A 13,627-nucleotide genomic window follows, 5' to 3' on the forward strand; every position below is an offset into this window, starting at 1 on the left:
AAGAAGAAGAAGAAGAAGAAGAAGAAGAAGAAGAAGAAGAAGAAGAATAGGATTCAATGTACTTTCCATCTGGTTTGAGTATTATCATATTCTGTACAAAAAGTAACAATTTTTACCATTGCTTAGAATACTCTTCAATCCCTTAACATGGAAAACCTGAAATTAGGGTAGAAAATAAAACCAGGCATGAAAAAGAGAGAACCACAAACAGGATGAAGATTAGTGCTCAAAGTCAAACTCTGGACCTTGACTTATGAGGTATTTTTCTTTACTCTTTCATTCTCTCTCACACAGGTTATTTCTTTATTGGTAATATACCAACAAACAACCCTGATTTTGGATCTAGAGGTAAACTGAAGACTTATTAACCATTTGAAACTATGCCTTTCCAAAATGTTTCTTAGTAACACAAAAGGGGAAGTTCTCTAAGGAGGAAAGTGTTTCACATCCCCCATAAATTAGAAATGGGTTTAATAACTGTAACACTGCCTCCCTACTAAATGATGAGAAAATGTAAAAGTCTCTTAAAAAATCAAGTTACTTGTAGGGTTTTAATTTGTATTATTATCATTATTTTCTTAAAGCAGGAAAGAAAGAGAAAGGTCTTAGGGAGGAGGAAAATATATTCTTCTCTGGGAATACTGCTGATATGTCATGCTTACAAATCTAGAAGAAACCCCTATCCTTTAAAAGTACTGTAAAGTGAGAACAGGACCTATGCCTAGATAAACAACAGAAAACTCAAATTTTAAAACTCTCAAAGAATAGACTGTATTTTAACTCCTGGAAGCCCAGACTTAGAGTTCAGGAAAAACTATCCCTCTCTCTATGCTTACCTGAATATTTCATTTCTTCTTAATCATGTCCAGAAAAAAAAAAACAAAGGAGAAATGAAGAGTTATTATGGCTAGACATTACTATCCAGGGGGAGGAGGTGAAGAAAGGAAGGAATAGGGGATACTTTTGCAAAGTCAAGCCTGACTGTAGAGTCCCAGGCTCTAGTTTTGATGCTTTCAGGTCACCAGTCATTGAGAAAACATCATTGCAATATAATGATATAAATAACACCTTTGCAAAACAAAATATCTATATTTTTAAATTCTGTAACACATCATTACTTCTAAATGAAGATGCCAAGGCTTCGTGGCCTAATGAGAAAGAGGCACAGTAAATACAGATTGTAACCCTCTATAACAAACTGATCAGTAACAACATAAATTCCTTATGATAATTTATGAAACAAATATAATTTCATGTTAAAGTAAATGTCATATAGAGGATATAAAATTATATGTGGAAATTTCCATATACATACATTTTATAAAATAGCAACTATAAATGCTGTTAGATTAGCAATTAAATAAAAAAAGAATCTGTCATACTTATGTCTACATTTTGGCATTAAAAGTAGGTCACAAACTTCATCAGTAAAATATAAATAAGAGTATTGCTTTTTCAACACAAGAACTTTGTTGTTAAACTGCCCTGTCATCTTCACATTTTCAACATGACATATCAAAAAATACCCTAAATTATTTGCATTCTAAATTCAAAACAGTAGTGTCAACAGTAAATTCACATCATCAATAACAAACTAATTAAAATGTCTACTTACCAAGAGATATTGTTGTAGCTGAGAAACAGACGTTGGAGGCAGGGCAAATTATCCACATCTCTCTAGAAGGAAATAAAGAAGCAAAAATTTACCAGCTGAAAGGGAAAAAAAATCTTTGAAATGTCTACTCTTTCAGTTGTTGAAATATATGCTGCTTTCAATATACTGCAACCTTGCTGCATCAGTGATTTCTATCAGACATTTGGCTCCATTCTCTTCCACTGCAGATTATAGGGGAGGGCTTCAGAATATCTGCAGAACGAGCTGCACCACTTGCAAGGTAAATAGCACTGAAGAGAACAGAGAGAGATGCTGCTGCTGCTGCTGCTTCTCTGAACATGCTGCTGGGAAAGAGGCCAGAATGCTTCTTCAGCATTTCAGCTGGAGCACAGATAGGAGAACCCAACAGAGGGGAAAAAAAAGACTTTGTAAGGAGGCTGCAAAAGCTTAATTTCAAGTATTCCAAATAGTAGTTTCTGTATTCAAAATCTTGGGAATCCTAAAGTCATCAGTCCCATTAATTTTGGACCATACAGAATGTGTCACCCAATCACAAATGAAGCATCACACCCCCACCCACACCCACACCCACATGTGTGTATAGATATAAATATGTATGGTTATGTGTGTGTGTTAAATCCTCTGTGTTACCAGAAGCCTTTACAAATACAAATCTACAGTCTAATCAATTACTGGAAAGGTCAAACAACCAAAAATAGATTCTGTTCTATGCTTAAATGCAATAATGAGAAATTCTGCTATTTTAGCATAATTACCACTTGTAAATGCTTCAGGTTTTAGTGGCTAATGATGCTCCAAAAGCCAGGAATAAGCTTACATGGAATGACTTCTATTTACTAAGTAAGAAGATAATACCTTCCTCAAAGTAAAAACCCCAAGAAATATAGAATCTCAAAGCCTTAAAAAGGATCTTGGAGGTCATTTGGTCAAACCCTTTCATTTTAAAGGTTAATCAACAGGGAGGTAAAATAACTTGTCCAAACAAAATTAATTAGTGATAATGAAATATAGTTAGAAAAGAACCCAGGTCTCTTGACTCTAAGACCAATGGTCTTTCTCTTACACCAGACTGTTTCCATTTTTTTTTTTTGTCCCGACTAATGATTTCAACAGCATAGGGAACTCCCATAGTGGAAACTTCCCATAGTGGAAACTACCTCCACCAGTGGACAGCGGCAACTCCTCTGTAATCGACAGTCATAAAGAAGTGCTCAGGGCACCAAGAATTTCCGTGATTTACTTATGGTCACATATATAGTATGGACAAGAGGCAGTACTAAACGCAGGTCTTCCTGGTTTTGAAGCTGACTTTCAATCCATTAATATCAAAACTGTCTCTTATTAATGTTTCTCACATAAAAGATAAATGTTTCATAATTATTTAAAGGGAATTTAATTTGTCAAAAATCACTATAATCAGTCAGTTCCCCACCCCAAGTTACATGAGCACAAGTTACAGCATGTTTCAACTCACAAACTACCTTACTTCATGTTTACAGTCAATCACCTTCCTCTTCCTCCCTTCTTGAATTTAACTAAAATTCTCATTCCTAAAAATCTCATTAAGCTTTTAGAAAATCTGATCAAAGAAAATCACACTAAGATGTGATCAGCACATATACTAAAGGAAGAAGTATATCTGTATTGTAAAAAAGGAGCTAATTAACTTTAAAGGATTTTTTGGGATGTGTATGTGAGGTAGGAACTGTAACTGCTTTTAATAGAAAAAGAGGAAGAAGAATGGATGACCCATGTCACCTCTCTTTCTGGGGTCCCTACACTGATTTCTATAAACTGCTGACAACCAAATATCAATTATTATGCAAACCTTCAGTATGTCACATCTTGGGTGACTAACTTCCTCTAGAAGTTAAGTCTGAGAGCTAACTTCCTCTAGAAAATTAGGTACAAAAAAGAGAACACAGCTTCTCTGGGCCTTAGTTTTCACAACTGCAAAATGAGAAGAGCAGACTAGATGGCTTCTCAGATCTATGATCCCATGATCTGAGAGATCAGGAGATAACTAGAGGTGAGGCAGATCACTCAGTGGGGATGAGTTTCATGTCTTTACCCTACCACAGAGGGAAACTTCTTTTATCTGGCCTGGGGAAGAGGGGGGAAAACAGTAATAATAATAATACACTTTAAGGTCTAGAAAGTGCTTCATATATATTAATTTTATCTTCACAATAATCTAGTGAGGTAGGTACTATTATTTTTGCTATTTTACAGTTTCAAATAGTTGTTAATAGTTTTCAGTTTTTCTTTTGAGAATAATTTGTTCATATTTTCTACCCCATCTCTATTGAGGAATAACTTTTGGTCTTATCACATATATCTGTTAGATGTCTGTGTATCTTGGGTACCAAACCCTTATCAGAGATAGTTGATACAGAGGGTTCTTCTCCAATTGGGACAAAGAGAGATTAAATGACTTGCCTAGGGTCAGACATCTAGCAAGTACCCAAGGCAGGATTATATTACCCTGGCACAGGGAAGAAGTGGCTTCCATTGGATATGCAGAGGAGGGAATAACAATAATAATAATGATGATAAACTACTATAAGGTTTACAAGATTTGTCAGCTTATTTTAACCTCACGAGAACCCAGGAAGGTAGGTAAAATTATTGTCCTCATTTTACAGATGAGGAAACTAGGACACAGAAAAGCTAAATTCATTGCTCAGGGTCATATTTAGTAAGTATCTAAGCCACATTTGAACTCAGGCCTTTCTGAAGCCAAGTCCAGCACTGTATCCACTAATCCACCTAGCTACAAAGCAAAGATGGTTAGCTCTCAGCAAAATCTCAAAGTAAATTAAGTTTAGATGCTGGTTCTGATCTTGGGGAAATCACTTAACTTATCTGGGACTCAGTTTTCTTATCTCTCTGTACCTAATGGATCCTGCTACCTCCAAACATGCCTAGGATTCCCTCATATTTAAAAAACCATTACATGGAGATTAATTCTTAACTAACAAGGGATAGGGTTATTACAAAAGATAAATTAGATATTTTTGAGAAGGGGACTAAAATTTAAAAGATTTTACACATACAAAATCAATGAATCTAGGACAAAAAGAGGAGCAGTCGATTGGGAAAGAAAAACCCTCCGTATCAACTATCTGATAAAGGTTTGATTTCCAAGATATACAGACATCTAACAAATATATATGATAAGACAAAAAGCCATTCCTCAATAGAGATAGGGTAGAAAGATATCAAAAATTGTTCTCAAAAGAAAAACTGAAAACCATTAACAACTACATGAAATAATGCTAAAAATAATTAATAAGAGAAATGAAAGGCAAATCATCTCTGAAGTTTGACCTCCCCCTCAGCAAATTGGCAAAGATGATAAAAGATGGCGATAGTTAAGTGTTGGAGGCAATATGGCACACTAATGAACGTTGTGTGGAACTGAAAATTGGTTTAAAAAAAACCATTTTGGAAAGCAATTTTGTTGTGCTGTTTTTCAGTCCTTTCAGTTGTGTCAAACTCTTCATGACCCCATTTGGGGTTTTCTTCACAAAGATACTAGGGTGGTTTGTCATTACCTTATCCAGCTCATTTTACAGACGAGAAACCTGAGGCAAACAAGGTTAAGTGACCTGCCGAGGATCACAGAGCTACTACCTGTCTGAGGCCATATTTGAACTCAGATCTTCCTGATTCTAGGCAGAGAAGAGAGATAGAGTACTATATTAATATGCCATCCATATTAAGTATTAAAATGATTGTCTATTGTATCTTTAGGGAAAAATGTCATTTCCCTGTTTATCTTTTTTTAACCATTGTCAGAGGTTAAAAGATAGTATACTAGTGACTATCACCTTCCTCTTGCGAGTATAACCCTTCACCAAAATAGTTTCTGCTATTTTGTATTGCACGAGTCCAGTATTCCCTAAAACTGGTAGCCAGAATATCTTAATGCTAACTTGCCCTTTACCTTTGATTCACTTAGATGAAGTCAACAACTCTTCTCCTAAATTCTTTATTTCTATAAAGGACACCACCATTCTTTTACATATCCAGGTTTGCAACTTAAAAGTCACCCCCACTTCTTCAGGCACACTCACTCTTGTCAATTTTACCTCTACCATATCTCTCACCTTTTGCCTAGACAATTGAAATAAGTTGCCTTCTAATTGGTCTCCCTGCCTCAAATCTCCCCCTATCTAATTCATTCTCTAAACAGCTACCATATTGAAACTCCTGAAGCACAGCTCTGACCACATCACTTCCTGCTCAAGAAGTTTCAGTGGTCCCCCATTCTTCCTAGGATAAAATACAAACTGCTCCTCCTATTTGGCATTTAAAATCTTTCATAATATGGCTCCAGTTTACATATTAGGCTGATAACACATTACTCTCAGGCACTCCATATTCCAGTCTAATTGATGTATTTCTTTTACATGGTAGTTTATCTCCCATTTTTGTGCCTTTGTACAGATTATGTTATTCTTAGATTTCTCTTTTTCTTTACTTCCACTTCTTACACTATCCCTAAATTCTCTTCATGAAGCTCAGTTAAAAAGTACCTCCTCCTTTAAGAGAACTTTTAAAAAAATTCTGCAGTTTTGTACCCCTCACTATTATTCTGTGTATTTATATAAACACATGTATTTATACATGTATTTCTATACATACATATGTGTATACTTATATGTACATATATTGTATCTCTCCCTAACCTATTCCCCAGGAAAATGTAAGCTCCTTGAGGTCAGGGACTGCCTCATCTTTATATTTTCATCTCTAGCACTTGTTGCCAACCAAGTGGTTGGCATACAACAGGCACCTAATAAAAATTTGTTGAAAATAGAAATAGGCCCCTAAACAATTCATATTACTTTTTTAAATTCTAAAACCACATTACCATATAACTAGCTAGCTCTCTAGTTATCTGTATCTGTTTATATTCAGATGAGTATATTATATATACACATATATTTTTATAATTTAAATAACAAATTGAGGAATAGCAACCCCAATTAATTCAGCAACCCCAATTAATTTCTAAATGGATACAACATAAAAATTAATGTCCATAACACACTGCAATATAACCTATTTCTTAGAACTTTAGTGCACCTCTAGTGCTCATAGATATATCACCCAAACACATTTTGTAAATATAAGTCTTGAAGTTTAATAATTATGCTAAATTAGACATACCAAAAGGTCACATTGGTATTCACACTACTCTTTTATCAAATCCAAAACCAATCTCAAAGACTTTCATCTCTTCATTCCAAAGCACATCTGTCCTAGACTTTCACTTTTCTTTTATGCTTTCAAATTTATTATACAAATTGTCATTTTTTGATCCAAATTTGAGCCCCTCCATTTCCATACAAGACCTTGAGCACATACCAACAAAAGTTATCACAATTTAGTAGTAAGCCCTTATCCTTCAATTTCCAATGCAATTTGATAACTACACACAGTTTAAATTATACAATGTACTGTGATGAGATTACATATGATTCTGTAGTAACTTGAGTATTTATTCTTTTACCAGAATTAAAAAAAAATATGCCCTCTCATTTTGGGAATTCTAAACTTCTGGTTGTTTTTTTTTAATGTCCTACACATGTAAATTTTTAATCCTAGACTAGCTTCCCACTAAATAAGAATTGCTTCTAGGTCATTTGCCCCTACTGGTAGAATGTGCCAAGGGAATACCAACTAATTTTCAATTTTAGCATCAGCAATTAATAAAATAAATTTCCCTAGATAATATGACATTCTAAAATTATATATTAAAGATTTGGGGATTTTCTACTATTTTGGAATATCAATTTCATTATTATCTCCCATCAATGTGGACAATTAAGAGTTATCTCTACAAATTATAAGTAATTTTATTTTAGCCTCAGAATTTTTTAAATCTAAAGTTATTTATACTTTTCTCATTAAATAATCATCTCACTGCCAGGGGAACTATCAAAAGAGCTTAGAGTGATGACATCCCCAAAGTGATAATAAGAAAACAAACTGGTTTAAACCAAATATAAAGGATCTGCTCAGAGAAACAAACTATTTCTAGCCTCCCTAATAGTATTCCTGTTACAAAGTCTTGATTTAATTCATCTCACAAAAGAGTCATGGGAATTACCTCGGAACATTTTTTTAAGCAAGATACAAGTTTGTTGGATTTTTTCTCATTTTTCAAAAGTATCTAGAAATAAATGTATTACAAAATAAAATTACTACTACAAAATTTCTTTGGAATTATAATTCTTTATAAACTGTTTTAAAGAATAAAGATTCTGTCTTTTAAAAGGGAATAGTCATTCCCTTCAAATATGTTCAGGTGGTTTTTTTTTTTCAATTTTACTAAACTCACAAAGGACCAAAATGATTCAGCAACCTAACCCATTAAAATATTCAGTGCAGTAACTATTTTTAGAGCCCTTTCCATGGAGAAGTCAGGAAAGAGAGAAAGAGGTGGGGAAGGCAGCATGCATCATGAAAGTTAGAGACTATAATATCACAAGTTATCTTCCAGCAAAATAATCTAAAATATCCCTTTGGAAGAGAATAGTTCCTTTTTCCCCTTTCTTTCTTTTTCATCATGGAATTGGGATAGGAACTGATTAGTTAATCAAATATAAAACTAATTAAACTATAAAATCATTTTAACTAAAGTCATACAAAAAGAACTGATTTATAAATTTCAAAATAATTGCGTGCTGTAAACATTTCTTTATGTACTTATTATGATATGGATCTTAGTCTTTCTATATGAGGAACTACATGTGTCACTCTTTCCACCAGTTCTTCTAACTATATAATCCTCCTCCTCCTCCTCCTCCTATTTGTTTTGTCATTTCTACAGTAACTGATCTCCAATGAATCTAACTCCAATCAATCTTTCTGGCCTTCTTTCCAATCCCTCCTTTTCAACAAAACTGTTCCACTCATTGTCCTCTAATGAGGTCTGGTTTCCTGCCTCCATGTTTTTGCTCATCCTATTCCTTCCAATCAGAAGACTCTATCTTCTTTCCATTCACTTATCATTAAAATAATCAATAAAAAATAAGTGCATTACGTGGGAGGTACAATACATATGCTAGGAATAAAAAATATAAATACTGTTTATGATCTTAATAGGTTAATAATCTATTTCAAGAAATAAGAACATGTACATAACATGGAAAATGTTTAATATGATCATACATATATAGTCTATATCAGATTGCTTGACATCTTAGGAAGGGGGAAAAGGGGAAGGAAGGGAGAAAAAAATTTGAACTCAAAACCTTATAAAAGTGCATGTTGAAAACTACCTTTACAATGTAATTGGAAAAAATAAAATACCATTAAGTGGAGGGGGGAAGAACATAATCTTCTTGAAGACAAGAAATGTTTCACTTTTGTCTTTAGTCCCCGGTGTTTAGTACAATGTAGGGCACCTAGCAGAGGATTAGTTGATTACTAATTGCTTCTTGAGTGGTTGGTTGATTGATTGACTAACAGATAGAAGGAACAAGTAGAATCAGGGAAGGACATAGAGAAGATGTAACCTCAGTAGTCTTTAACAGAACCAGGCCAGGGCAGTGTCAAAGAACTGCAGTGACTAAAGAATTTTTAAAAACAGGTGCCTCACAGTACAAAATGAGGGAAGATTATTAAACTTGGTGATTTTCAGTCCATTAACGTTAAAAAGAGTTGTCTCCTTAGAAAAAAAGTGGAGTGGAACAGCAGAGTTAAGGAGCAAGTGAGGCTGTTGAGAAAATGAAGATCATATAGATTACTCATTCAAAAAGTTTAGTGGTAAAAAAGAAAGAGAAAACCTTCCCTTATTTAACTCTGCCCTTCTAAATCCTACACATCCTTCAATACTCAGCTAAAATTCTTTCTTCATGCATTCCCAGCCTATTTATCTCTCTTTATGAATGACTACAATTCTCATTATATCTACCTTGCATTTGACAACTTACTATGCAATGCTTTGTTTGCATTGCATAAGAATTTCTTATACTAAAATATTATGTATCATATAACCTGAGATACAAGGCCAATTGCAAAAGATTCTCCTCATTGGTAGAGAATGATGCTCCATGTCTACATGAGGGGCACAGTGGTCAAAAGCTTAGAACCAGAAAGATCCTATTTCTTCTGGCTTCCAGCTTCAAGAAGGGATATACATAGTTCAAGGTTCACTTCCTAGGAGGAGAGAAAGAGTCTGGAAAGAAGCCAACATGTAGAACCAACATTTTGATAATGTAGCTGTTCCCAACTTTCCACTCAAGAAACTTCAAGGATTTTCCCCTTGGTTAATATCATGGATTCTTTGTCTTGTGGTTGAGCTGAGATATCTTGCTCCCAATGGGAGAGCTCATTCACTCTGAATATTGTCTAGTATACTCTACTCTACAGATAAGTTCTCTGATTTCTATTTTCTACTGGCTTGGATAAACGTATTTGCTATCTGTGTTATACAGTTCCTGCATAAGTGACATTTGGTAAGTAGAGAGTCCTTTTGCATATAGCTTGTAGCACTTCTTAACTGTGGGTTATATGGGGTCGCAACCCACAGTAAGTGCAAAAAGTTTAAGAAGTCCTGATTAGGGCACTCCTTTCCCCTCAAGAGATAGTGACCAGAAACAGCACAGGAACTATTTTTTACATCTCCAGATGCCAATGCTTCTTTGTATCCCTAGGAGTTGGCATAGTACCTGGCACCTAACAGAAGCTTAACAAATGCTTATTGTGACTAAAAAAAGTATTTTCCCTAAATTAGCACTATTTATGGCAGTAGATATTAAATTCTAACCTAATGTTTCCTCTCTGAGAACTATGGTCTGTCTCCCTTGGAGAAAGGCAGAAAAATTAGACTCTACAGATATTTGTTTATGTTTCTCTGGTAGCCACATTCAGACAAATATATGTAGATACATAGCCTATGTGGGAAACATATGTGCTTACATCTCATACTGTTATTAAACATTACATATTCCTGTCTGACCATCTTTGTGGGCAAAGACTATATATAGGCTTACACTTCTTTGTATCCCCCAGACATCTAGTTTGTTGATACAAAAAGCACTAGAAATACCAAGAAGCATATGTCACAGTTACTGCAATAAGGATTCCATTTAAATCACTTAGGAGGTTCAGTATGATTTGGTGGAAAGAGAACTAAACCAAGGATCGGAAGACCTCAGCCAATCTTCAAGCTGATCACTATGAACCTTAGACATCTCACTTCTGTCTGTGCCTCAGTTTCTTTAGAAATAAAGTAGCTAGACTAATCTCTCAAATTTCTTGCTGCCTTAAAATTCAATTAAAGGTGAAATTTGCTGTTTAACGTAAAAGATCCTGAGACTGTGTAGTTTGTCTGATGGATCATAATAATACCTCAATAATCAATAGTCAATAATCTACCATTTGGGAGAAATGCCACAAGCTACTCAGAGAGAATGTGTTATAGGTGGAGATCTATATCTGGGAAAAACCGTGAGGACAAGCTTAGCCTCAGCCTAAGTGGGATCCTCCTGGCTGGAGGTTCCCTGTTGTGTTCCTTTAAAACGGAATGTTTCCCACCTGGCCATTCCTGAGCCTGGCTTTGACGTGGAAATGGTACTGCATGGTTGGATCTGAATTCAGATAGAGCTAAGGATGTTTTATTCTTTCAGATTTGGTGTAATAACATCCTGCTTTTTCCTTTCATGGCAAATTTCTATAATCAGAGCAAGTGGTGGTAAAATATATGAGCACAATGTGCAAGTATGTGAGATCTTGCTGTTTTCAATCTGAATGTGTAGTCATTCCATATCCCAAACCACTGGGTAAATCAGTAATCAGACTTGGCATCTGCCTGCCTGCACAGTCATATGAAAGATTAAATCGCTGGCCCATAAACTAAGGCTAGGATACATCTGAGCTACTATAATAAATTGTATTTAAAATCTGAGCTGTTCAGTCTTAAAATTTCATTCTTTTCTATGTCCTAAACAACTTAGTAATTAGGTATTAGTACAACTGATTGAAGGGCCTAGCTGTTAGTCTATTAATTAGTGAAACTAAATCAGAAACCTCATTATCTTTTGGTTTAGAAAAGAGAATTTCAGTGCAATCAATTTTCTTAGGGGGAAGTAAATTATCAAATATTTTGTTACATTAATTGAAAAGTTAGCAATGTAGAAATAACACCTGTTTGTACTGTGTGTCTTGTGGTACAAATACATTTTACTACAAACAACTTATTGATATGTACTATTTTGGAATTAATCACTTAAGTACCTCCTCAAGTCTTTTATTGTAATTGGAGTAAAATCAGCATCTTATAAGCAAATTCATTTGTATAACCATTGAACCCAGAAGTAGAAAATTTCTACCTGTGAAAGTGTATAACTATATTAACACCAATTGTCAGCAATAAAAGGGTCTAAGAGATATTAGCTAAATTTTGAAATATTTAAATTAATTCTCTTTTCTATTTCAAACATGTTGACAGACCAGTCTCTCAAAGAAAATAGCACTGATAAGGAATAATACTCAAAGGACCTAATACTATAAATAATGTAGTATATATGTCACACTTCGCAAGCATAAACCAAATGCAGGCAAATGCTAGCACCAAATAGATCCTTATGATTTCCCAACCTTGAAAAATGAGTTTGATTTTATGCCAGTTCTGGCATGGGTCAAGATTGGATGTAGAGGTTTTCCTAGAGATGCAGTCCTATACCAAATGTCAATACCATGTCCTATACCAAAATGTCAATACCAAACTGGAGGTACCCTAAGAAGAAAAAGCTTGAAGGTGTGGAAGCTTAATTACAATCTGAGATCCCAGAATAAATTAATGACTTTGGACAGGTTCTGGAACTATCCCAGCCTCTTGGAGGTCCTATGGAGTAAAAATTACCTGTATCAGATTTTCTAGAACTGAGAGTAAGTCACCATCTGTTCCAATATTTTCCCTTTTACATCCAGAGTAGGCTGTTCATGGTAGCTGGTAATTATGGTTTAATCATTAATTTAATCTTAATAATAATAATTACATTTTAATAATTTAATCATTAATCATCTAACCATTTAACTGGGACTCTTGTCAACATATCATTTAAAGTATTCAAATTACATTTAAGAAACATTATGGGCAAGCTTAGTAAAAGTAAAATGATATCACAATGCTATTAATGAATCCGCTGGCAACAAAGTTTCTTTATAACAAAACCGGTCGTGTTAATGTGTGTGTGTGTGCATATGTCTATATGTATGTGTATCTATATATATACATACATACAGATATCTATATGTATGTAAATATATACATGCATATGCATAAATGTGTGTATATATTGTGGTCATATTTATATGTATATATACATACAATAATTATATAAATATATACATACAATATATGCTATATATGCAATATACCACATATAACAAATATGTATATAAATCAGCATATATATGTGTATACACACACACACACACACACATACAAATAATGCTCCTTTGCATCATAAGCCTCAAAGCAATGTTCCTGCTAAAATCTAGATGAATGTCCAGGACAAAAATATCTCAGTATACAACTTCTATTTGCCTACCAACAGCTTACAATTAAAAAAAATCAGAGCCTCAGCAAACCTATAAATCCAGGAAAGTTTTTTTCTGTGTCAGTGTCCTGCACTTTCAATATCTTTTTAGCTTTTTAATAATTCTCTGGTCCCCACCACTATCTTTTTCAGGTACCTAATGGCCTCTAATACTCCTTTTTCCCAATTAAAAACAGGAAAGAATCAAATATTTATACTTGCCAAATTACTGACTGATTAAATTTTTATTATCGGATGATGTTCTAATTTTCTACTTATCTTCTTTGAAAATTATAATTGCAGGGGTGGCTAGGTGGCGCAGTGAATAGAACACCAGCCCTGGAGTCAGGAGGACCTGAATTCAAATCTGGCCTCAGACACTTAATATAAAAACTAGCCATGTGACCTTGGGCAAGTCATTTAACCCCAA

The 13,627-nt window shown here is 34.3% G+C and overlaps 1 protein-coding gene across 4 annotated transcripts in view; it reads right to left on the reverse strand.

The window, feature by feature from the left end:
• The window catches only part of LRRC49 (leucine rich repeat containing 49), a 199,634-nt gene that overhangs the window by 132,235 nt on the left and 53,772 nt on the right, over positions 1-13,627 (reverse strand). For all 4 annotated transcript variants that reach the window (XM_069098179.1, XM_069098177.1, XM_069098178.1 and 1 more), the window contains one exon: positions 1,616-1,677. In XM_069098179.1, coding sequence (XP_068954280.1) covers positions 1,616-1,677 — 62 coding nt within the window. The remainder of the gene's footprint in view (positions 1-1,615; positions 1,678-13,627) is intronic.

This window comes from Petaurus breviceps, unplaced genomic scaffold, assembly GCF_028583685.1.
Source record: "Petaurus breviceps papuanus isolate PSGF00001 unplaced genomic scaffold, PetGlider_PUasm1.0 37, whole genome shotgun sequence".
NCBI classification, from domain to species: domain Eukaryota; kingdom Metazoa; phylum Chordata; class Mammalia; order Diprotodontia; family Petauridae; genus Petaurus; species Petaurus breviceps.